This window comes from Thamnophis elegans, chromosome 4, assembly GCF_009769535.1.
Source record: "Thamnophis elegans isolate rThaEle1 chromosome 4, rThaEle1.pri, whole genome shotgun sequence".
Lineage (NCBI taxonomy): Eukaryota > Metazoa > Chordata > Lepidosauria > Squamata > Colubridae > Thamnophis > Thamnophis elegans.
Window position 1 is genome coordinate 46,997,140 of NC_045544.1, and position 26,404 is coordinate 47,023,543.

Consider the following 26,404-nt stretch of genomic DNA (forward strand, 5'->3'; position numbering starts at 1 on the left):
CTCAGAGAATTTAGAGAGGAAATAATGCAATTTATTCGGAACTATGTGATAAATTGATGCCAAGATTGCCCAACAAAGGGAGGATACCATCGGAGTTATAACCGTGATGACAGATTACATTGCAGGAATGGAGGATAAATTGGAACTTTTGGACAAGACAATTTTAATCTGACATCTAAATCGAAAGTTGCAACAGGAAGTTGAAAGACAGAGAGACAACTTGTTATGACAAATTATAAAAAGACTGCGTTTGCAATAAGAGTTAGGGGATTGCGTGAAAACGAACAGGAGAATTTGAAGCAGACCTTTTTTGAGGCTTTCAGTCGTGTGGTGGGAGGTCCGGGACTCAACTTTGATTGGCAGATCCAAAAAATTTACCGCCATAATTCGTGGACAGCAAAACAGAGACAGCTTCCGAGAGATGTGGTTATATATTTTGCTACAAAAGAATCCAGAAACGCGATACTACAAGAGTTCTATAACAACAGGCTGCGAATTGATGGACAGGATTTGATCGTTTTTAAAGAGGTGCCACCCCAGATGTTAAAAGCCAGGAGAGTCTATGCTTTTTTAACTAAAGAACTTAGAGATAATCAGATACAGTACAGATGGGAGGGCGCCATTTGGTATTACAGTCACACTTGACGATCAGAAACATCGCCTCAACTCAGCTTGTGAAGCCCGAGACTTTTATCATAAGATTTTAAAGGCGGGACTTCCTGAATTACCTGGACTTGGACAAATACAAGGAGAAGTACAAGAGAAACAACCAATCACACAACTACAAGGCGGGAGCTATCGTTTTTCCCCTTCGGAAGGGCAGCAGAGCGGAGAACAAGGATTTAGTTATGCTTCCAAAACATTTGCTTAATCTTAACTTGAATAATACTCTGTGACTATGTCTTGTAGAAAATGGCATAGTGGTATACCGATCAAGAGACATTAAGGCTGTAAGAAACGATGCTGATTGCCTCGGAAATTATATTGTATGGGACTTAAAAAAAAAAAAGACTTGATGGACAACTTGGAACTTTTACATAAACTGCTTATGTTTTATTCTCTAGGGTGAGGAAGGCGGAGATTGTGATGCTTTCGGATTGTGGTTTAGGTTGAATTGAATTGGGAAGGGTGGCGCAGATGGGAGGGTAGTGAAGGTTTAATTAGAGCTTATTTTGAGCCAGAAAGTAAGTTGACTTTTATAGTAATTTTTATTTGAACATAATGTTTGGAAGAATATACTCAGGGAGCTTGAAGGAAGGCGGAGCAAATAGGGGAGGTGTACGGATGATAATAAAATATATATATGGACACGGGTAGAGGCAGGATGAGAGGAGTTGGAACAGAAACCGAGAGAAATATTTGAGGTGTTTAAGTTGCTTTATAGAGAAAGAGGTAAAAGGGATATATTAAAGGTTGGAAATGGATACATATTTAGATAAAGAGATAAGGTCCCTAGCTAGAGTAGAATTTTATTCGATTAACCCACTTGGTTTTAACATAGTTTGAAATCCTGCAAGTAATAAATTAATTGAGACTAGGAATGATGCACATTGCTTAAGTGTTAATAATGATGGGAAGCTGAGCTTAAGGTAGAGAGTTTATTGATTTCTCTTTTTTGGGGGGGGGTCTTTTTCCCCTTTCTTTTTTTTTTATTTTTATTTTTTTATTTTTATTTTTTTTAGCTTCTAATCTATTTGGTTTCAATATACTCCAGACTTTGCTTGATAAGGAACGATGTCGGGAATGGGGATCTGGGAAGTCGGAAGGAGGTCTGGGAGGGGGGTTCATGGGGGGGGGTGGAAATATAGATTCAATTTTTAAAACAATGAATGCACTTGGATACTGTTGCTTTTTTTTTTCTTTATTTTTTTTCCTTTCCTTTAATTTTTTTTTCTTATAATTTTAGTGTAAATTACAAAACGAATAGACCAATGAATAGTAAAATACACCGAAGTGAGGAGTAGAGGGAAAGAAGAGGGAGGAATTAAGAGGGAGTGAGAAGGGAATGTAAGGAGGGTGAGATGATGGGAAGGGGAGAAAGGAATGGCTGAGGGGGAGGGGAAGTAGAAGAGGGGATTGTTGGAGGGGAGAAATGAAAGTTGGAGGGGTAGAAGAAAGGGTGTATGAAGGTTAGAAGTGTTATGAGTTGTGTTTATTGCTTTTTTTTAACTGCACGGTATTTAAGTGATTGTATAAAGGAAAAGGAAAATGAAATAAAGATGTTAATTCAGAAAAATCAAATGCTATTTGTATCTTCTTGGAATGTAGATAGGAAAGTGGATTCCATCTGAATGTAGAATAAATATCCCAATGGTAACAGCATATCAACACTAGAACCGGTAAGGGAGATGGTGAACTCCCTTTACTAAGGATAGCTAGCTATTCATGGTACTTTAATTTGGATTACTGCACTGAGGATCGGGTTGGATTTGGTGGTTCGTTTTAAATCAGAGGTGGTATTCAGCAAGTTCTGACAGGTTCTGGAAAAGTGGGTAGCAGAAATTTTAAGTAGTTCAGGTAGTTTTAAGTAGTTTAAGTAGTTAAGGAGAACCAGTAAATACCACCTCTAACTGGCCCTGCCCCATCTGCCTCCCGAGTCCTAGCTGATTGGGAGGAAATGGGGATTTTTGCAATAACCTTCCCCTGGAGTGGGGAGAGAATGGAGATTTTATAGTATCCTTCTCCTGCTATGCCCACCAAGCCACGCCCACAGAACCGCTAATACATTTTTTAAAATCCACTATGATTCCCCTAGTGCGTGCAAAGCCACAATGTATTATAATGTTTAGGATAAACATTTGAGAAAGTTTAGTAGGTCTCCTCTCTTTTGTAAATTGGTTGGCAGAGAATCTCCCAGTTTTGATAATGAGATAAATAAATAGCTAGAGAGATTATTCTTGACAGTATTCTTGATAAGACTTTGCCTTTTTTCCAAGATTCCTCTCTCCACCCTTTTCTAAATCTAGCCTACAGTCCTTAGCAATAGCAATAGCCTTGGATGTCTTAGTTTCCTCTTCTGGCACTCAGGCCTGACTCTGACTTAGTTAGGTTAGCCAGGTGCTGCTGGCTGATAGAACCTCAACTGTTACAGGCAAGTCTGGATTAGCAAGCATTCCACTTCATGCAGGTGATGTAACAAAATTTCCCACGGGTAATTTTGCCTAAATGCTTAAAGATGTCCCCCCCCCCCCACAAATGTGGGTCAAGCAAAGTATCAAATTTGCTAAAGGTTTACAAAGCTGAGTTTCTTGTTTACGTATGTATGGATAGCTCTAATATATAATCACCTGTAGTAATTCTAGATATGAGGAATCACTTGGTATAAGGCAGGCTGAAATAACAATACCGGGGATTCTTCTTAGTAAAAATGCATTGAACTGCCAACTATTTTTCAAGGGACAGATCCTATTCTACCACTTTCTCAGATTTCTACTTGGGTATGTGCTGAATTTATCCATTTTTAAGAATAGAATATCTTAATGTTGGCCAACTGAATATTGAGCCTACCTGCTATAAATTAATATCACAGATTAATAGTTTTCTGTAGCCTTACTGGGATCTTTCTACTGGAGTAGAGGCAGACCCATTAAGGTAAGCCTTAAGTCTTGCCTCCTGCAAACTGGGAGGGAGGTGGCTCCTTAGATGTAGAAATATAATGTTGTCATCTCCAGCTGTTGCAACTTGTCTGCAACCAGATAGAAAGATAGAAACACCCTTCTGTGTGTGTTTCAATTACAGGTGTTTTTTAGCTGAGTTAACACGAAGGCTTAATGCATGGAGCCCTGCCCAAAACGTAGGAGACATATTCATTAAGTTGGGCCAGCAGTTTCAAACCTATGCAAATTTTTTCAACAACTATGCAGTGATTCTGAAAACTATCGATAAGGTAAGAATGCATCAATCTCTCAAGATATTCTCTACAGGTCTATTTTATTAAACATACTCTTGCTAATTCATTTAAAATGCACGATGGGCATTTCCCTTTTAACAACTTTTAAATGGTGTCAGTGATGGAAGCCTTTGGTTTGTGACTAGCATGCATACAACAGGTTTAACTGGAATTCTCCTCATCTCAATGGAGCCAGAAATAGGTTTGAAGGTGCCTGGAGGATTTTTCCTATTCCTCTCCCTTGAGGTCAGCATGTATTATGGCAAAAGGTTTTTGCTATTTAGTTGTTCTTTTTAATCTGTTCATTTCTAACCAGATATCACTGTTTGTGTTTTCCCTGTAATTCCATCCATCTGCTGGACTAACATTGCTTCCGTCTTCTCATTCATAACCTATTTTGATATTTCAGTTGATTTTACTATGTAGCCCATCTCTCTGTTTTTAGATAGTTGTGCTCTCCATCTAGTTTAAGTCAGTTACTATGTGGTTTTTTTTCCATTCCACACAATTTCAATTGATGAAGGGACAATTTTAACAGGATTGTTTCAGATTTATCTCCAGAATTGACACTTGGCTTATTTTTGATATATGGGATATCAAATTATACAATAAGGAAATATAAGGAAAGCAATTCTTGCCGTATCAGATGCATAATCAATATTGTATTATCCTTATCATTATCCATGTCTGTGAACCAGATGGCCTTAACCTAGTTTGGGCTGTTCATTGAGTTCACGGTATCTACAGTATTTTCATTACATAAAATGTGTTTCTTCCAATCATAATCGTACACAACCACAGACTCGGGCTCAAATTACAGTTTAATGCCTAGTTTCAAGTTGGCACAAAGTTACATGCAAATCATGGCTTGTGGGAGTGGATTTTTTTTTCTTATCTGATCTGCCCACCCAGAGAATTCCTAACTTCTCAAGACAACTTAGAAAAGATAACTGTTAAACCTCAGTTATCATTATGTTAATTGGGAATGATGGGCTTTATAATCTAATGCATCTAGGACAGATTGTTGGAGAATAGTGTAATCATACAAAATAGAGGGATGCACATCGTTGTGGAAAACTCTAAAAGGAAAACAAGGCAAAATGTTTTGGCAATTTCATTAAGGCAATAGTCTGAATACATTTTCTGCTGCAGCTCTCTTCAGCAACTTTTAGCACATGTTTGATGTGACTTTGTCTTGCTGATTGTTGAAAGAAATCGTTCTTTAATGAAACATCTTGACCTGAGCAGATACACCAGACTTCTAATTAACACTCATAATACCATGGTATATATCCTTTAGACAGAAAGCATTTATGAACTGCCTGACCAAAGAAGTGAAGAGTTTTGCTGAGACAGAGTGCTAACAGAATGGGGCAAGGTGAAATGATATCTGTGTTAGAAAAGCTGAGGGGTGCCCATAAGTTCCTGGAAAATAATAGTGAAGTGTAACAGAAACAAGACATTTGTGTCTAGTTCCCCACTGCTTCAGGTTTCAATGCAATATCTGGAAAGATGGATAGTGTCTCCAGAGGGAGTGAAAGAAGAGTGGACTTGTCGTTTTTCCCAAGCTTAGTTAGATTCATGAATGTGTTGCTTAAAACTTTTAACTAGTAGTAATTGTATATTAAAATATCTTATAAGTTTATATTCTGTTATCTGCAGTTCAAAACTATTTGAAGTTATTAGGTATGATTGACTAGAAATTTATTTCTTCCTGGTATCCATTAGTAAATTCTTCAATATTTCTCATTTTTTGTTCTGAGACCTATTTGTGAAGGTCTCAGAATTAAAACCAAACTATGAATTTAATCCATACTTATACACCATATGATTTGCCTTCATTTGAGTCCTTGGTTTTGTCCCTCCACCATCATTGAAGAGAGATTTAGTATAACCCAGTTTCCTTGATGGGTAATATTCTAAACACATGACTGAATAATGTTACAATTTGTGAAAGCTCAGTTTAGAGATAGCTCAGGATTCTAATGCAGCACCTTTAGAAACTGGCAATTACAATGTTTTCCTTGTTGAAAACTCTCTGATTGGACCAGATTAGACAATTGTCCTGTTTCATACATAATCTGGTCATCATGATCATCCAAACCTCTTGTTTCCATAGTGCCGAGAAACTATTCCAGTATTCCGTGCTTTCTTGAAGACACATGATCGGACTGTGGTTACCACCATGAGAAGGTAACCCAACCTTATTTCACATAAGGATTGTCATAACCTGGGAGCAAAACAATTGGCACACGTCTTTTTATTAAAGTTTTAATATATCCTCTGTGAGGTTGGATTCAGATTTAAAGAGGGATTCCTAATAAATAAGGCAAAAAGCAAAGTTAGGCTCTACCAAATAATGCTTTTCAGAAAATTGTTTCAGGAGTATGTTGCCAAACATGTCTCCGGAACTGGATTAATCTATGAAGTTGTTCTAGATACACAAAGACCCAGAAATTTCTTGGTCTGGCTCTGTCAGCCAGGCCTTCAGCCTCATTTCTTCACAGGATAACATTAGTACCATACATTCTTTTTTCATCTAGAAAAAGCACACTAATCTCTTCTCATTGGCAAGTTTATACAGTATATCTGCTTCCATATATGTGGAAAGGAAAAATTCTATGGTTGCATAGAAGGTTGGAGCAGAAGCAGTACTAATTTCTTTCCATTTCATATTCTGGTCGGCAAAAAACTATTTTAACTCCTGATTTTGGCTCTTAGATGAATTAACGTAAACACTACCTTCTTCTTTCTTCATTCTTTTTCTTTCATTGGATACAATATATTTTGGGAGTGTCTCACACCCAGGAAGGAAGGGAAATGATAGGTAGGCAGCTGACATGATAATTTGGCCTATTGGCTAAACAATCTGCTATCTGGTGCTGAGGTCTTCTAAAGTTGTGATGATGGTGGCATTGACATTAGAGAAATCTTCACTGCAAAGTAAAATAGAGTAATCCAGCATGCAGATCATAGCAGTCTGTACAGCATTCAGTTTTATTGGTAAGATTTTTAAAGCAGTTAAGTTGCTTGTAGAAATATGGTGCTTCTACCATATGAGTTAGTTGACTTAGCTTTAAAATTTGTCTCTTAACAATTTGTTTTGACTGTACTTATCTGCCATTTTTCTAAATAAAACATTTAATGTATGTGTTTCCTGTGTAGCTTACAAGAACTTCTGCTCTGCCCTGCTAAGAGTACAAAGAATACATCACTCTCCTCTGTGCTCTTAGACTTCACACTCCTCAAGAACACACTGACCACGAAGACTTGGCCACTGCAATTAAACAAATGAAACAACTCAGTGCTTACATAGACCAGGTCTGTCTTCTACATTTGCTTTAGCACAATGATTATTTTGCACCCTTTTAGATGAATGGGGTTTATTTCATGCTACACGGAATATCCTCTAGTTTAATGAACCCAAATGGGATTGTGAAATAGGAGTGCCTCCTCCTCCTTTTTTAATGCAATGGGATTCATGGTTTCTGTCACATTCTGGAGCTGCTGTTAGTTGCAAAAGGAAAAACCAAACCCAAACTAACGATATGATATTTCCTTTGGGGCTAATAGGAGGCCAAAGTAGCAAACTAACTGAGAATTCCAGGCACAGCTGTTCAGTTTTATTTCTTTGTAGATTTTTCTAGATATGCTCATACTCAGACAGTAACTAGATAATTTTTTTTTCAAGCAATGGTACTATAGCCAGCAGAATTCCTATCACAGGGAGAACTTGGTTATTCTCCAGAATATTCTCCAACCCATTAAATAGATTGTAGACCAGGTTTATCACTTTGTATGTGGTAGTGGATGATCCGTCACAATGCGAGGCTTTGGGGGATATTCTTGTACAGCTGGATTTGGATTGATATAAAATAGATAAACTTTCTCACTTAGATTTGTGATTACATTGATCTATGCAATAGAAAATTAAAGCCTGTTCATTGTGTCTTCTGACTGCTATCTGGTGTTCAGGAACAATATGTGCTCCTACATAGCGGCTTTCACTATCTTCCCATTTTTGTGTTGTAAATAAGTTCTGCTCTGTCTTAAATTGATGGATTTTGAGGTATGCCTAGGATACCTGGAGAGATTCCATTGGTATGGGGCCACTCTAAAAGTCTAGCAGTTGAAGTAATTTGCTGGTGGGAGATGTACTGTTTTATACAGTTTTTGTTAATTGGAATTTGGATTGCCACTTTGGTTGGTGCCATTCTTTGTTGTTATTTTTTGATATGCCTACCATTATTTTGTCTGCTGATAATATCTTTTTCTCTTGTAAATTTGATCCTGTTAAAGATGTTATTGGTTGTATTGTGTGTGTTTTCTAAGTGACTTTTTTAATTATGACAAATGTTTTGTACACTCAACTGAACCTACATTTTGGATTGTATGTTTGGGAGGCCAGTTGTTGGGAGGCGACAGGAGTGACCGCGTGGCCTCCGAAAGGGCCGACGAAGACCAGCGAGGCCCGGGGATCCATCGGAGATCGCCCCAACGCTCCCCAGCTCCAGGAGGAGGCTCGGACCGCAGATTGGCGGTCGCCATCTTGCCGCCGTTCATCTTGAGCACATGAGTGAGCGCGTGATTGGCGTTCTCCTATGGACGCCGAAAGCACTCAAGAGGCACCAGAGAAGCCAGAAGAGGCTTCCTTTAGGACCTACTCCGCCGATGATCCGGGGAAGGCTCCGAGCGGTGCCTGCGGCAGTCCAGGCCACAAATCAGTGGCAGAAGAACGAAGAAGAAAGCGGATTCAGGGGCAGAAGACTGAATCCAACCCTTTAAAGCCGGCCTGCGGAAAGGAGGAGGTTGGTGGTCACCGCAACTGTGAGTAAATGGCGGAGGCGGTTAGGAACAGGGATGCTAGGCCTAGAGCCCCAGGGGGTGTGGGTCTGGACGAAGGGACCTCTGGGGAGTCTCCCCGGCTCCCAGGGAGAGATCCCCTACTAGGAGGGACAAAGCCAAGGCCCCCAAGAAAGCAGCCCTTAGGAAGGAGGCTAGGACGACCAGGGCTTCGGCCAGAAATTCAGGGCTACCATCAGCCCTTCCCCCTCCAGGTCCCGATCTCCCCACAGGCCTCCAGTCCTGGATGAGGCCCGGGCAGCATCCCCTGGTTCCCCAAGGGGCTCAGGCAGAGGGCACAGCTCCCTATCACCCCCCCCCCTATTGCCTGCACCCCCAGCGGAGTCAAGAGCTGATCCATTTGGGCGCAGGGCCCCCAGTCCAACTAGGCATCGGTTGGCTCCTCTATCCCCTGACCCCAGGGTATATCCCCAGCCACCAGAGCTCCAGCCTGCCTTACCTGAGCTCACCAATAGCTTTCAGGATATGCTAGCTAGGGCCTTAGCCCAGGTGATGGCCTCTGGGATAAACCAGCAGCCTCAGAGCTCCAGGAGCAGGGCCCCCCAGGAGCACTCCAGGAGCCACCAGGAGCGCCCCAGTACATCGGCTGCTAGAGGAGCCAGGTCTCCCTCCCCCTCCACTGCAAGTGAGGCTTCCGATTTAGAGGAGGGAGAGTTGAAGGAGGTGGGATTCTCTGAAGATGAGGAACCCCAGGCAGAGGACGACTCCACCATCGCTGGCCTTCCCCCCCCCTTCCCTAGTTAGCTCCTTGCTCCACAAGGCAAGTGCCACGGCAGATCTGGAACCCCCCCCCCCAGATCCGAAGCCTGTGTCCGATACACCTAGCACTAGCAAGGGCAAGAGGAAGAAGGGGCCCTTCCAGAGACCACCAGTGGCTAAGGAGGAAATTCCCACGCCAGAGATATTTCTAGAAGTGCTCAAATCCCAGTGGTGAAGCCAGAGTCTTTCCCCACTCCAGGGGGAAATGAGAGAAAATTCTATAACCTTAACCTGACCTTTGCTCAAGCTCTCCAGGTTCCTGAGGTGGACAACCCGGTTGCCACCCTAGCCTCAGCATCAGCAGTGATCACAGGTGACATCGCCAGCAGCCTCAAGGCAGAGGACAATAAGGCAGACATTGTGTTGCGCAAGACGTTCCAGGCTATAACATGGGCCATTAGGGCGGCCGCTTCAGCTTCTTTCTTAACAGGTCCACGGTGCTGTGGTTGGAACAGCTGAGGGACAGGACTCCGGCCTCAAAGGTTCGCTTGTTGCAGGACATCTCCAAGATCCTGGCAGCCATGCAGTTCTCGGCGGACGCCACGCTGGACGCAGTTAAGTATGCGTCTCGGGCAATGTCTTCCTCAGTGGCATCTAGGCGCCTGTTGTGGTTACACCATTGGCAGGCAGAGTCCCGGATGAAGTGGCACCTAACAGGAGCAGACTACACCGGTGATAAGCTGTTTGGAACTGCGCTGGATCCTATCCTGGTGGAGGATAAGAACAAGCGGAATGTCTTCCAGCGACTACCAGACGCTCAGACTTCCGGCATGCTCCATATCCCATGAGAACCTTGGACAGGCCGCCTGACGTGGAGACACAGAACCAGAGGTACCAGAACCCCAGGTTCCACAGGTAGAGGGATAGGCAATTCCATAGGGACAGGTTCAGAGGCCAGCAGCAGGGCAAGCGGCCCTTTCGAGGAGGAGGCGGTTGCCCCTTCTGCAGATTCAAGTGAACCATCCTCGGATCATCCTATTGGCGGTCGCCTCTCCCTTTTTTGCGGATGCTTGGGAACGAATCACCTCGGATGAGTGGGTTCTTCAGACTGTAAGGCTCGGGCTGCAGTTGGAGTTTCGCTCACTCCCCCCTAGTAGGTTCCACACCTTCACCTCCTCCACAGATCCGGCCAAGCAGGCCCTTAAGGCCAAGGCCATCAAACATCTGTTAGAGATCAGGACCATTGAAAGGGTCCCAGAGGGGGAGAAGGGCTCCGGTTTCTACTCGAATCTGTTCCTAGTCCCCAGAGTTCAGGGGGGGTGGAGAGCCATCCTGGATCTTAAACTCCTCAATTCCAGGGTGGTCTACCACAAGTTCAAGATGGCCTCCTTAAAATCCATCTTAGAGGGCATCCGACCGGGCGATTTCCTGGCCTCCATTGATCTCACAGAGGCCTATCTTCACATCAGGATCGCTCCGGAACACCACAAATTCCTTAGATTTTCCCACGAGGGTAACCACTTCCAATACAGGGCTCTTTCATTCAGGCTGGCCTCAGCCCCCAGGACCTTCACCAAGGTGTTGGCTGCAGCCGCAGGTCAACTGCTCTCCTTACCGGTCCGCCCTGTTCTGTTATTTAGACGACATCCTAGTCTTAGCTAGGTCCCCAGAAACTGCCAAGCAGGATTCTCCATTAATTTGGAGAAGAGCCACCTGTTCCCATCCACCAGACTCCAGCACCTAGGAATCCATTATAGATTCAGTTGCTGGGGAGGTCTTCCTTTTCCAAGATCGAAAGGGCAGCATTGTACAACTGGTTCATGAAGTTCACAAGTTACGCTCTGTCCCTATAGTTCTTCTTTCCAGGCTCCTGAGGAAATTCATCTCCTGCATAGGAATCGTGCCGTGGGCCCGACTACACGCCAGGGAGCTCCAGTGGTTCCTACTCCCATACCAGAGAGCCAGGACGAGTGACGCCAGCTTCAAGGTCTGGGTGTCACCCCAGGTGCTGCTCTCGCTCCGTTGGTGGCTGTCCCCAGCATTGAACAAGGGATGCCTCTTCAGAGAACCAGCAAGAAAGATCCTCACCATGGACGCAAGCCTCTTCGGCTGGGGAGCTCACCTGGAGACCCAGATTGCCCAGGGCTGCTGGACTCCAACAGACCTGCGCAATAACATAAACTGGCCCTTCGTCACTTCAAGAGCACGGTGACCGGACACTATGTCTTCGTCCTGACAGACAACATGGCGGCCAGGCCCATGTGAAACAGGCACCCATTCCAAGGCACTTCGCGACGAGGCCCCTGCGACTGGGGAACTGGGCAGAGAGGACATCTCCAGTCCATCAAAGCGGAACACATCTCCGGGACAGAGAACCAGCAGGCAGATTGGCTCAGCAGGGAGACGGTCGACAACGGGAGTGGCAGCTTCATCCCTCAATCTTACGACAGATCTGCGAGAAGTTCAGACACCTGACGGTGGATCTCTTTGCGACCCCAGAGAATGCCCAGCTGCCAGGATTCATATCGAGGCTCCCGGCCAGGGGTGCCATGGACACGGACGCCCTTCGATGCAGATGGCCACCAGGTCTTCTCTACGCCTTCCCCCCCCTTCCCCTCATTCCCGGGGTTCTGAGGAGGGTGGTGGCAGAGGGAGCGGAGATCATTCTGGTGGCTCCCTTCTGGCCTTGCCATCCCTGGCTGGAAGATCTAGTGGATCGGTCCTCAGCCCCCCACTGGAGGATCCCAACTGGGGAGGTGTCCCTGCACCAGGGGTCCCTGGAGCATCCGGATCCAGAGTGGCTTCATTGACTGTCTGGTGATTGAAGCGGGAGCAGCTGAGAGAGGCTCATTTTTCCGAAAGGGTCATCAAGACCGTGGAGGCGTCCAGGAGACAGTCCACCACTCGTATTTACAACGCTCCTGGGTGAGCTTCGCTGACTGGTGCTGAGCTAAGGGTCTCCGCCCAGGTTCGGCCTCTGTCCCACAGGTGCTGGACTTCCTCCAGGAGGGACTAGAGAAGGTTTTGGCCCCTAGCACCCTTAGAAGACAGGTCTCCGCCCTCTCTACGGTCCCTGGGGTGTGTGAATGCTCTTCCCTTATCCCAACACCCGGTCCTAAGACGCTTCCTCAAGGGTCGGCGAATCTGAAACCCCCAGTGGTCCATTCCCCACCTGGGACCTCCCCTTAAGGTCGTCTTCCTGGTTGCCATCACCTCAGCCAGGAGAGTATCTGAGATCAACGCTCTCTCCAGCAGAGCGGATCTCTGCACCTTTCTAGAGAACTGGGTCATCCTCAGACTGGACCCCGCGTTTATGCCCAAGGTCAATTCCCCATTCCACAGGGCCCTAGAGATAGTACTGCCGGATTTTCTGCCCCCAACCCTCCAGGGATAGGGAGAGATCCTGGCACAAATTGGATGTCAGAAGGCTTTGCGCATTTACCTGAAGTGCACGGCCCCCTTTAGGCATTCGGAAGCCCTCTTGTTTCCTATCAGCCATCCACGCAAGGGGCCAGGGTCTCCCTGGCCACCATCATCAGGTAGATTAGAGCGGCCATATCTCAGGCCTACGGGGCACGGGACTTCAGGTCCCAGAGGGCATCACAGCACACTCCATCAAAAGTGCGGCCACCTCAGCAGCCTGATCCATCCAGGCACCCATAGAGGAGATATGCCGGGCTGCCGCCTGGTCTTCTCCCTCGCCTTTCATTAGGCATTACCGGCTAGACACTTACGCCTCTGCAGAAGCTGCCTTGGGCAGGAGGGTATTGCAGGGAGTCCTGGACTCTCCGGGGGGCTCAGGCCCAACAAATCCCTCCCAGGACATCTAGCTTTGGTATGTCCCATTGGTTACTCTTCCCACACCTCACTTCGTAAACTGGCAGTTGGACTTACCTGAACGGCATGTTTCGAAGAGGGTGTGGGAGGAGTCACTTCCCCCCCACCCCGGTGTAGGGCGCCCAGCGCCAAGGGGGCCTGAGTTAGCTCAATGGTCAAGCGATAGCAGACAGGAAGGATGTGTGTTGTGCTGTTCTTTGTTTGTCCTTCTTTTCAAGTGCTCTGCTTTGATCCATCGGTTAATCTGGGGAGGTCAGAAGGAGGAACGTAGGTGTGGCCTCAAAAGATTACCTCAGTCTCCTAGGCAAAAGGGCTGGGTTAATACCCATTGGTTACTCCTCCCACACCCTCTTCGAAACATGCAGTTCAGGTAAGGCCAACTGACATTTTTGCTATGAAACCTGATAATTTCCATAAGGGTTCCTCTGGTTAGTTTGTTCTGTCCATCAGAATTAAAGTCAGTCCAGAGGCAAAGATCTTTAAGTTTCATGATTAGATTTATTAAAATGTTTACATGCTTGGCAAGATTTGGTACTTTATATAAGAAGGCTGAGAACGGCTGGTTTGGATCCCTAGGTGTGTAGGGTGTTCTGTCATGAAATGAAGTAATAATTTCATATTTTCAATTGTTAAGCTTTAGATTTTCTGAAGGCACTGCAAGGGTGAATTAATTATATGTTTATTCCTATTTATTTCCATTTTTTTTGTAGTGAGCCCTAAGTTGTAGGTTGTAGGTTTCATGTAGCAACACAGTTAGATAGCTTATGTTTGATTTGCTTATTTGGGGGCATCTACTAAACAAGGGAGGATGGGTTCATAACTTTTCATATTCCATTCTTCTTTTCTAAGCTGTCCTATGTTGCCTGCATCATTGACAGTTTTCTTGGTCTGCTTGTACGGTTTCTTTTAGGTTTGCATATTTATATTTGTGTAATATATTATTGATTGCATGATAAATGCAACAAATATGTAAATTATCAGTTGTTCATCTGGTACACTTCCATCATACAACTGTTAATTTTTACTTGGGGAGTCTACTGTGTAAGACATAAATCATCAGAACTTGTTTGAAGGCAATCTGCTCCCACAAAAGTTTACTTAGATGTTTTAAATTATGCAAATATTTCAGATGGGTGACTCTTTATATGATATTGAAATGAAGGGAATTACATTTTCTTAGCAGAAAGTAATTTGAGCTGATCCAGGTAATGCTTTGAGGGACTATAAAATAGGTTCTCAAAATTAATCCAAACAGTGACGTGCGGTGAGGTTGATACCTGGTGAGGCTCAGCAGGGCAGCGGTGGCCTCGGCGGGGGGGGGATTTGCATTGCGGGAGCAACCAAGCGCCCGGGTCTGCAGCAAAGGCGCTTGGTGGCTCCCGCGATGCAAAGTGCCCCGCTGCCCCCCCGCTGTCCTGGCCTGCGTCTGCTGCTTCTCCAAGCTCCGCCGCTGGAAGTCCGGATCGCCTCTGGGGGAAGGCTGAGTGAAAAACGGAGCGAAGCTTCTCTGCGGCCCTCCGGGCGCTGCCCAGAGGCTTCTTGCAGGAGCACGTGTCAGCGGACGGCGGCCTGGAGCGGCCCCGGCTGTGAGACAAGGGAGCACTTAAAGTAGCCGCTGCCGCCACCACCCGCCCCGCTGGGCGAAGGAGGGGTGGGTGGTGGCGGCTGGCAGCGGCTGCTTTAAGTCTCCCTTGTCTCACAGCCGGGGCCGCTCCAGGCTGCCGGCCGCTGGACACGTGCTCCTGCAAGAGCCTCTGGGCAGCGCCGGGAGGCCGCAGAGAAGCTTAGCTCCACTTCTCACCCAGCCTTCCCCCAGAGGCGATCCGGGACTTCCAGCGGCGGAGCCTGGAGAAGCAGGTCGGGGCAGCGGGCGGCAGCATCGGGGTTGGTGGGGCACTTACTTTGCATCGCGGGAGCCGCCAAGCGCCCAGGTCTGCAGCAAAGAGGCAGCCTCCTCCTTCTCGCCACTCCTCTCTCCTCTGAAGCACGCCCCACCCAACGTAAGCGTGCTCAAGAAGGCACGATTGGCTGCTTCCAAATCAGGAGGCGGGAGAATTAGTGCCTCTTTCCATCTGAACTTCTTGCCTTTTAACTCTTTATTAACTTTTAGAAGGCGAAAAATTCCTTATGGAAAAGAGACCCCGAGTTCTCTCGCCTCCTGCTTTGGTTAACACTAAGCAGACACCAAGCCACTGTGACCTGGAATCTGGTAGCAACTATCTTGGCTTTAATTATTTAAAAAAATATTTAAATTTCTTTCTTTTCCTGAGAGACTGGTGAGGCTCCGCCTCCCTTGCCTCTAGTGACTGCACGTCCCTGAATCCAAATATACATGCCTGATTCACTGTGCTAAATTAGACTTCATTTTTAAAAATGTCTTTATTTTTTAACAAAAAATTAATATACAGTTGTTTTATTTGTTTTTTTAAAGAATATCTTCTTGATTATGTAGCATAGACCTCTAAAGAGATCCTTGCAGTAATTTACTTCACATATATTAAATTTTCTAGTTGAAACTGAATGTGGACAGAAATGATCAGCTGTTAAGTGTGCAACAATGCATCCAAGGAGGTCCTGTAAGTAATCAGCTTTGTTTATATGAACCAAAATGCCCAACAAGTGCATGGCATTTATTTGTCATAATGTCAGAAGATGTTTCCATAGGGTGAGTTTAATGTGTTCAGCAATAAATGACAAACACAAAACCAATAGAGTTCCTCAAAGAAATATGTTTTAGTAGAATAACAAATAAAAGTAAATGCCTTTTATGAATGGGGAAGTTGATTGGAAAAGTATTAAAATTGCAATATGAGAATGGGTCAATTAAAGGTCAGTGTGTATAATAAACTTACAAAAATAAAATTTCAAGCAAGTAAAACATAGTGGCTGAGTTACTAGATTTGACTATGCTAAAATCCATTCAAGCACAGAACTGTTTTCTTCTATAGTAATTAGTGTCCTTGACTAGGAATAAGGTTTCTGTAGTATTTGACTCATCTTCAAAGGCAGCTCCATGTTGAGTTCATCGTGATAGCCCAGTCGCAAAGGTTTGAGTTACTTTTACCACTTCATTGTGGTAGGTAATCTACAACTGTTGTGCCAGCCAAAACTAAGGAATAGATCCCTAGGACACAGCCTAGTTTACATGATGATTTAGCAGGAGTTTTCAACACAAAAGTTCCTTCTCCAACTCAAGGATTAGACTATCTAGGAGATCCTGATCTTAACAAGAATCATTAGGTTCAATGTTAACTACCCTGATGTTTATAAACACAAGAAACTACGTATTGTCATGGTTTTGTTTTGTTAGTTTAAGTTGTTTCTTCCTATTTCAGATCCTAATTATCTCCAAACACCAGTGTCACTGGACCTGGATGTTGGAATATATGACACAACCCATAGATGTTTGGATTGATGTACTGATTGTATTGTCTATGGATCAAATGTTGTATCCCTCACTGTAACTATCAACTAGTGAATCATAATCAGATATTTATATATTTATTGGAGTGTTGTTGCTATGTTTTTAATTGGTCTTTGATATGCACAATCATGATGTTGAAATGGGTGACCATGCAGATTGAAAAAAAAAGAGTAAACCAAGAATGTTGATCAATACTGCAAAAAGTACTTCTGATGTTTAAACAATTTAGAAACCTGTGATTTATAACACTTGCAATTCAATGCAAAGTAGCTGAAAATAGTGAAGGAATTTGATAACAGTCCGCATAATTTTTAATGTTCTCATTCACAGCAGTTACTGAAAGCCAGTAGATACCTAATTATGGTGCAAGATGTGGCCCAGCTAAATTGTTCTCAGAGAATGAATTTGCCATTCAGGTAAATGTATCAGTAAATATTAAGGATAATATAAACAAAATTAGTATTAACATTATAGAAATGCTCCTTCGTTGTTTTTTTTTTTTAAGTTTTCTTCTTTCTAAACAGATACCATGAAGATAATAAATACTAACTGTATTGAATTATTTATTGGGTAAATAATGTGTTACGTTGCATACTTTCCTTTTTAGAGTGTGATAATCTTTTTTTTAAAATAATAAATAGAAATATACAAATATAAACAAACACAAGAATATAACACAGCTATAAAAAGTTACAGTATATCTCTGGGTAGTTTTAAGACTGCTTATCCATAGAGAGTGCCTTACACCAATAATGGAAAGTTCCTATCCTTAAGGGATCCTGAAAGTGGGCATTCTCTTCAGGGACTTCCCTATTCTGGAGAAGCTTGGTCCCCAAGGGACAAGAGTAGCTTCCATTCTCCTGTCCCCCTAGAGGTTCATAGGAACTTGACAGATTTGGAAATCCTTGGGACTTGAGAGGCTACACCTCCTGTTGCTAGAAATATTAATCCTAATTTTAAATCTAGTTTTCTATGCATTTTTCTTATTGTATGTTGCTATCACCAGAGGTGAGCTGCTGGGGGTTCGCATGGGTTCTAGCTAGGATCTGCCCAGTTCAGCGAACCCCCAAATGCCACCCATGGCTGGCTCTGCTCACCCCGCCCATCCTGCCCTGCCCTGCCCCTCCTAGGAGACTCCACGCGGCCGTCATCATGCAAGGTAAGTGCAGGGCCCACGCGGAGGCTTAGGGAGGGCAAAAAATGGGCTTACTGGAGATTCCAAAAGTCTGGAAACGGGCCTGTTTCTGGCCTCTCGAGTCCGGGGGGGAGCAGGTTTTTGCTCTCCCTGAGGCTCGAGGAAAGCCTCTGGACCCTGGGGAGGGTGAAAAAAGGACCTTCCAGAAGTCCAGAAATGGGCTGTTTCCGGCCTTTGAAGGGCCTCTGGAGCCCGGGGAAGTCAGTTTTTTGCACTCCAGAGGCTCAAAATAGCCTCTGAAGCCTGGGGAGGGTGAAAATGCTCCACCCCTGACTATTCACCAATGCGTTAGCTGCAGCTGGGGCTTTTGTGTACTGCTTAGAATAATCTTGACTGAAATAGTTTACAAATTTATAAATAAAAAGATTTTAAAAATTAAATGTAGAGTGACAACAATATTATTATATCATCGGGTATAAACAATACGGGCAATTGTGCCGCTAACATCACTCCAAAAATGTACAGGAAATCAGCCTTTTTAATGAGGTGCTTGCTGAGCTTTGAGTATGAGCAGTTTAGGAAATGTTTCATGAGTATGAATGGATGAAACGTGTGTTAACTTCTGTATTTTATTGTAGTGATCCAAAAGATTTTGCTTTTGGTCTTATACTTTTCAAGGTGTAGACTTTCCTTTTTTTAGTACACTTTTATAAACATTCACTAATGCATTTAAAAAAAATGTTTACTGCATTTGAATGTTTTCCTCTGGTTGTTAATTATTTATAAATAATATTAACATGGATACGAAACTAATCTTTCCATTTTTTCCAGGTTGTATGAGCATACCCACGATCTTAGGCTTTTCCTGTTCAATGACATCCTTGTATTTCACAATGCAACATCTCCTATAAGCCCTTTGAACGAATTCCCAAGGTCACGTACCAGTTTTTGACTACAATCATGCTCCATCAGCTCCAGATTGAAGACATTCCAGATTCTAAATGTATATTTTTTCATTACTCTAAAATAGTAAAAAAATTGTTGAATGCTGTCATAGGAATTTTTTGGAGTGTAAGACACACCAAGGTTTTGAAGAGGCAAATTTAAAAAGGGGGGTTTTGCACTCTGCAAACCTCCCAAAAACGGCCACTTTTTAAAAAAATGAAAAAAGGCACAAATAGCCCTTTAGGGGGCTTGCAGAGTGCTCCTGGGGCTGGAGGGGGGGAAATTGAGCAAAAACCACCTCGTTTTTCACTCATTTCTGCCCTCCCCAGCCCCCAGGAGCTCTCTGAAAGCCTTCTACAGGCTCGGCACGGCCATTTTGGTGAAGCGGGCGGAGTTTCAGGAGACAAAAATGCTGTATTCACAATTTAAGATGCACACAGATTTTCAGCTCTTTTTTTGACGGAAAAGGTGCGTCTTATACTCCGAAAAATACCATAATTAAAACATTAAGTATTATTACAAAATCTCAGAGACATTCTCAGAATCAATCTGTGTGATGCTTGTAGTGATGTCTGACTTCTGGCAACTTCCTGCAATATTCTTGGGGAAAAAAAATGCACTTTGCCCTTCCTTCTTTTTAGGGCTGAGAAAATGGGGCTGGCCAAGCATGAAATCTTCTTACCTTTGCTACTTGTTCGGAACTGGGAGTGTGTGTATACGTGTGCTTGCCTCACTCGCTTCTGCGCATACGCAGAGTATCTGTGATGATGTCTGGCCAGGTGGGCAGTACCTACACCACTGCCGCTTCCGGTTCACCCGAACCATGGCGAACCAGCAGAATACCACCTCTGGGGCCGGCCCAGGGTTGTTCAGCTGGCTTTCTGCCTAAGGACGAACTAAAATTCCCAGTTTTTAATCTGATCCCTTAACCACTGAAACCAACTGTCTCTCTCTTCTTTAGCAAGAACCGTTATAACATACAACATTGCTTTTGAAAGTAGGCTTGTTCCAATTTGAGCATTTAGGAAAGAAAGACCATTGACTCCATTTTAAAGTGAAAGGTTTACTTTTACCAAAGTCGAGCAGTTACAGCATAAGCAAAGCTGGATCTGAACACACCCGCGCAAAGCCTGCGTTTTTCCCTGCCCCCCCCCACCCTTGACTAATGCATTAATGTCCAATGATAGTTGAATTAGACGTTTTGGAAATGGCCTTCAGGTTTGGCACCTCTTTAGTGGAGTTTCACACTCTGTTCTCACAGCTCCGTCCTGGATTGGACAGTCTGTTCCGGATTGACACTTCTTGTTCCTGTCACCCTGACATTTCCCCACCTACCTCCCCAATCTCCCCTCTCCCTGCATTTTATGGCAGGATGCCAGCAAAATGGAGCATACTGAAGATGGCAGAGCCTGCATTCTTGCACATTTTTTTAATGTAGCAGGAGAACCTCTGTTTTAATTATTGTTTAGAGCAGTTTGTTTAGTGACCATCCAACACCACTGGAAAAAACTACCATTGCAGCATTCCCACAGTCATGTGATCAGAATTCAGACGCTTGGTAATTGACTCATATTTATGACAGTTGCAGTCTCCCAGGGTCATGTGATCACTTTTCGTGACCTTCTGTCAAGTCAATGGAGAAACCAGAGTCACTTAACAGCAGTGTTACTAATTTAATGACTGCAGGGATTCACTTAACAACTGTGGTAAGAAAAGTCATGGGGCAAAACTCACTTCAGAAATGTCTCAGTTAGCAACAGAAATTTTGGGCTCAGTTGTGGTTGTAAGTCAAGGACTACTTGTAATAGATGGGAAGAGCTGTTAGTATATATTTCTTAGGAATTCCCATCCCTTACCTTTCTCTTTCTGTGATTGTTGATGCAGGAGAGAGAGAAATATTCACAAATTTTCCACCATGAGTCTGCTATTTGCTGCTGGGGGTGCAGATTTATCAAAATGAATGTGTGGCACTGTAATGGATACTAATCATATCCAAAACCCCTAAGGCTTTATTTGAAATTCTGGAAGTCTATTTTGGAATACAAAGTAGCATGGTACCCAAACACAAAGAAACAGCAGAACAATGCAAATCAACTGATGATAGTTTTAAAAACAACTGCTCAGTAATGTAATGAATGCTTCCATTACCCTCATTCTGGTTCCCTTGGGGTATTTACGTCATTGACTGAGATAGATGGCTATTAGAAATTGAAGAAATATAAATAAACAAATTTTGGTGCAAGGACAAAAGCCTGAACCTTTTCTAATCTGCACACTCTGGGCAAAGTAATTTGACCAAAAATATTCCAGTGAAGGAATTTTTTTTTAATCAAATACATCTAAAGATGGCTCGATCCCGACTATACTTTAGAAGAGGAGCCAGAATTAAGCCAAACAACTAAAGTCAATAACCACATAGTCATTCTACTAAAGGTATAAAACTAGGTCAAAATTAATCTGAACATTTAAAATTTAGCAAGGCAAATAGTGACAAACATTCTGATTTATTAAAGCCAAAGTTGTCCTAACAAGTATGTTCAATAGGGGCACTTTTGTATTTCAACAATTAAACCATAGCGAGGGCAAATAAAAAAAAAATGGGAGGGAAAGAAAATTCCATGAAGCGAATATTACACAAATTGGTTTATCACCAATTCAGAGAATGGTATTTATTGTTGCGGTTTGTGTGATAAAAACAATGGGAGAAAGATTTAGGTAGACTGTTGTGTAAAAAAGACTGAAATATTAGGAAATCATCTTTAAGGGATTGCAATCATAATGTTATGACAGCTTTGGGATATTTTCCAAGTCAACTTAAATTGTTGGTTTTAGTTGATCCCAGGACAATTCAGCAAATACAAAAGTTAAAATAATTTTGATGGAACTGTGGCCAATAATAATAATATAAATGAAGTCAATCCAGATAGATTACAATGATTTTGACAGAAATGTAGTCACCAATAATAAAGTAATTGAATTAAATTATTAATACAGTGTTGAACTGTCCTTATCATGACAAGTTGTCCTGCAGTGAGTTGGCCACGATGAGTTGTAGTTAGCTAGAAGATGGCTAACCTTTTTGTCCTTGTGTGCTGAAATTGCACGTGCAAGCCAGCATACACACACATATATCCACCCACCCAGCCAGCCAGCCACAAGGCAATGTGCCACCCTGCATGTGTATGACCCCCCCCCCTGTGCTCCCCTTGGACATGCAAGCTATCCCCCATGCCTCCTGAAACAAAAAATGGGGCACCACACCCTCCGTTCTCCCACCACCACCTGAGCATGTGCACATGAACCACCACCCCACCACATGCCCCATCCCCCACTCATGCAGGAGCGTCCCCACATGTGCAGCAGAGAACCAAAAACCAAGCTGTCCAGTGGTAGGCATGCATGACAAATTGCACGGTGGAGCTGATTGAGCTGGGCGACGGCTAGTGTGCCTGCAGAGGGGGCTCCGCGTGCCACCTGTGGTACATGTGTCATAGGTTTGCCATCATGGTCCTTCAGAACCCTGGGGTATAATCCTTCCAGTCCTGAACTTGTCTAGAGTAGACAGGTGCTCACTTACCATTTTCTTCCCTATTTCAACTTGTGTTCCTAATCTTATTTTTGTGGTGCTTTTTTTGATAATTTGGACTTTTTTTTATCCCTTTGTGTAAAGACAGATGCAAAAAAAAAAAATGAGTCAAATAGTTCTGCTTTCTCCCTGTTGCTTCTCACCTTCTTGCCACTTTCTCCCAGCAATGGACCAATTGTTTCCTTAACCTTTTTCTTGTTTTTAACATGTTGGAAGAAGCTTTTTTTGCAATTTTTTTACTTTTGAAGCCTTTCTTCATTGTGAGCCTTAGCTTTCCTCACTTCATCTTACAGGCTCGGGCTATTTGCTGATATTCTGCCTTAGTTATGTCCCCCTCTTTTCACTTTTATACTTATCTTTTTTGTCTTTCAATTTGTCAGAGATTTCTTTATGCAGCCATGCTGGTTTCTTTGGGGAGCTGTTATTTTTCTTCTTCATTGGTATTCTCCTATACTGGACTTTTGTAATCTCTCTTTTCAAAATTTCCCAAGCTTCTTGAGTTGTTTTCTCCTTAAACATTCTCATCCATGGAATTCTTCCCAAGCTCTCTCTAAGTTTATTGAAATTAGCTCTCTTAAAGTCCAAGACTCTAGTTTGACTTTGTTCTACTTCTTGTGTTGGCATAATGTTGAATTCCAATATTGCATGGTCACTTGCCCCCAGGGTTCCTGTGGCTTCAACACCTTCTATCATTTCCTCTCTGTCAGTGAGAATTAAGTCCAATATGGCTGATCCCCTTGTTCCCTTCTCAACTTTTTGGGAAACAAAGTTGTCTGCTAGGTTCGTTAGGAACCTGTTGGATCTTTCACTTGGTGCAGAGTTTGTTTCCCAGTTGATGTCAGGGTAATTAAAATCCTCCATTACTATTGTGGTGTGCTTCCTACATACCTTAGTTAGCTGACTAGCAAAATGTTCATCTACTTCGCCTGCTTTGTTCGGTGGCCTGTAGTATAGACCTATGGCAATGTCATTCCCCCCCCTTTAATATTGACCCAAATGCATTCAAGATAGTTCTCATCATTGTTGTGCTCTATTTCTGTAGAGATGTAGTTATTCTTATATATAGTGAAAACTCCACCTCCTCTTTTATTTGGCCTATTTCTTTTAAATAATTGAAATCCTTCCAGCTTAAGGTGACCAGATTTTCAGATTGGTAAAGAGGGACACCTTTGACCGGGGGGGGGGGGGCGAGGGAGCTGGCCGCGGCGGTTACTGCCAGCCCGCGGTCTCGCTAGGGACGTCTGGTCACCTTAATTATACACATCCTCTCTCTCTCTGTCCATCCATCCGTTTGTCTGTCTATCTGCCTGCCTATCTGTCTATCTAGTTATGGTATCCCTCTCCCTCTTTTCCCCTCTCTTTCTCCATCCATCTATCTGCCTGCCTACCTATCTCTCTCTCTTTCTCTCTATCCTCCGTCTATCTGCCTGCCCTATCTGTCTATCTAGTTATGGTCCTCTCTCTCTCTCTCCTCTCTCTCTCTCTCTCCCTCTCCCTCCCTCATCTCATTATCATCTATCTCAGTGTTTCTCCACCTTGAAGACTTGAAAGTATGGGACTTCAACTCCCAGAATTCTGGGAGTTGAAATCCACACACTTTCAAGTCTCCAAGGTGGAGAAAACACTGATCTATCTAATTAATATAATTATTTCTCCCTCTCTTTTTCACTCTCTCTCCAGCGCACACATGCAAATGCATAGGGAAGCCCACCTCACACACAGGTAACTCCGGGCGGCTTACAACATTATGATGCACGCTCCCCATAGGAGAGGAGATGGGGAAGCCGGGGGCCTGGAGATCACCCGGGGGATGCCGAGGATGCCCCAACTCAGCCCCTCTTCCCGCTCCATCATGTGCCGCTACTTCCTCCGAGCACGGCGCTTTACTCACTCCTCAGAGCGTTTGCAACTTCGCTCCTTCCAATTTCTCGGCCCGGGAGGCTCGCTGGGCTCGCCTTACACACCCGGCCCCCATTGGTCCAAGCGGGCCTGGAAGAATGCGAGAGGGGTGCGGTTGGGAGGGAAAAGCACTTGCCGCGAAGAAGGACTTTCTTCCAACCAGCGAACCCCTGCGCAATCGGGCTGTGATCAGCTGGGGGTGGGGGAGAAAGGACTTTACCCCATTGATTAAAGTAATTTCTTCACCTGCAGAGCCCAACAACCGCTGTCAGATTAAGATCTCTTGAATTAGATTCCGGCTGATGCGGCAGGGGCTGCGTTGGGCGGGGACGGGCAGAGGGGATAGTACTTGGAGTCCTATGATCTTGGCGAGTGGGGAGTCCCATCCCCCCCCATCCCCGCCAGTGCAGCCGGGCTGCAATCGGTGGTCGTCCCTGCTACAATCTGCGCCGCCCGCCTCATCAGCGGAATCTAATTCAAGAGATCTTAATCTTGACAGCGTTGTTGGGATCTGCGGGTGAAGAAATTACTTTAATCAGTGGGGTAAAGGTCTTTCTTTCGCTCGCCCGAGCTCTGATGAGGGGGAAAGAGAGGACTTTCCTACGCTCGCATCAGAGCTGGGGGGGAGGGAGAAAGGACTTTACCCCATTGATTAAAGTAATTTCTTCACCCGCAGAGCCAACACGCTGTCAAGATTAAGATCTCTTGAATTAGATTCCGGCTGCAGATTGCAGCAGGGACGCCTGCCGATTGCAGCCCGATTGCGCCAGGGGCTGCGCTGGCGGGGACGGGGCGGAGGGGATGGGACGTGGAGTCCTACGATCTTGGCGAGTGGGGATTCCTGCGATGGGATTTGGAGTCGATGCCCTGGCGATTGGGGGTTCCGCTGGTTGGAAGAAAGTCCTTCGCGCCAAGCGCTTTTCCCTCCCAACCACACCTGGGGGACACAGGGAAAGGCGCCCGCTCGCCAGTCTGCCCGCCCACCCTTGGGCTCCCGGGCAGCACCTCCCCAGTGCCTTCCTTCCGCCTTGCGGAGTTTCTCGCACACAGGACAGGTGCAACCTGGAAGACACAGGGAAAACTCCGCAGGGCACGAAGGAAGCAGCGCGGCAGCGGCGGAGCTGGGAAGGTGCTGCCCCGGAGCCCAAGGGTGAGCAGGCTGGCGCAGGCTGGCGAGCGGGGCGCCTTTCTCGCACACACGGAAGGGGAGGAGGGCGGTGGCGGCTGTTTCACTAACCCTGCGCAAGTTACTAAAGGCCCTCAGCAGCAGCAGCAGCAGCAGCCAACGACGATGACCTCGCGCAACGGTCCTTGGGGGCGCTGCGGAAGCCCTGCCAAAGCGCCCCTTTCCCAGCTCGGAGCGGGATGAGCAGCTAGCGGAGCCTCTTTTAAAACGACAGCCGTGGCCACTCGTTCGCTCCGCCGCTCTTGCGTGGAGGTCTGAGGAGGCAGAGGGGTGTGAGGGGCGCGAAGGAACCAGTGCGGTGGCGCGAGCGGGCACCTTTCTCGCACCCAGGGAAGGGGAGGAGGGCGGCGGCAGCTGTTTTCACTAACCCCACGCAGGTTACTAATTGCCCGGTTTACTCACCAGTGAAGCAGCAAACAAAGCAAACGGCCGCGAAGGCGAAATGAAATGGAGACTCCTGCGACTCATGCGGCGTGCTAAGCGGACTCCAGCCAATCAGTGAGCTGGCTGGGATGGAAAACTTTAAGCACGCCGCGTTTTCCATCCCAGCCAGCTCACTGATTGGCTGGAGTCCAGGCCAATCAGTGAGCGGCAGGCTGGGCTGGCTTAGATTTTTAGTGTAGATAGAATAGATGGGGGAACGGAATGAGCGAGCTAGCGGCAGCTGATGATGGGCGGGGGAGCCAGCGAGTGCCAAAATAAAGCGGGGTTTTTTGAGAACCGGGCGGGATGCTGGAAAAATGATGAAAAGTCGTGCCTGTCCGCCAGATGCGGGCCGTCTGGTCACCCTATTCCAGCTGTATGTTCCATTTGTGGATTTCATCCCACCAGTTTCTGTAATGGCAACAATATTGTATCTGCCTTCTCTCCATTTACTTGAATTTCGAATTCACCCCTGTTTATTCCGCATACTCTGTCCATTGGTTGTATAGACATTTGAG

The 26,404-nt window shown here is 44.9% G+C and overlaps 1 protein-coding gene across 1 annotated transcript in view; it reads left to right on the forward strand.

Moving 5' to 3' along the window:
* Positions 1-26,404, forward strand: part of ECT2L (epithelial cell transforming 2 like) — an 80,657-nt gene that overhangs the window by 47,019 nt on the left and 7,234 nt on the right. Inside the window, 8 exon segments of the mRNA XM_032215356.1 lie at positions 3,739-3,886; positions 6,009-6,082; positions 7,055-7,083; positions 7,086-7,210; positions 15,799-15,864; positions 17,043-17,128; positions 18,679-18,728; positions 18,731-18,850. Coding sequence (XP_032071247.1) covers positions 3,739-3,886; positions 6,009-6,082; positions 7,055-7,083; positions 7,086-7,210; positions 15,799-15,864; positions 17,043-17,128; positions 18,679-18,728; positions 18,731-18,850 — 698 coding nt within the window.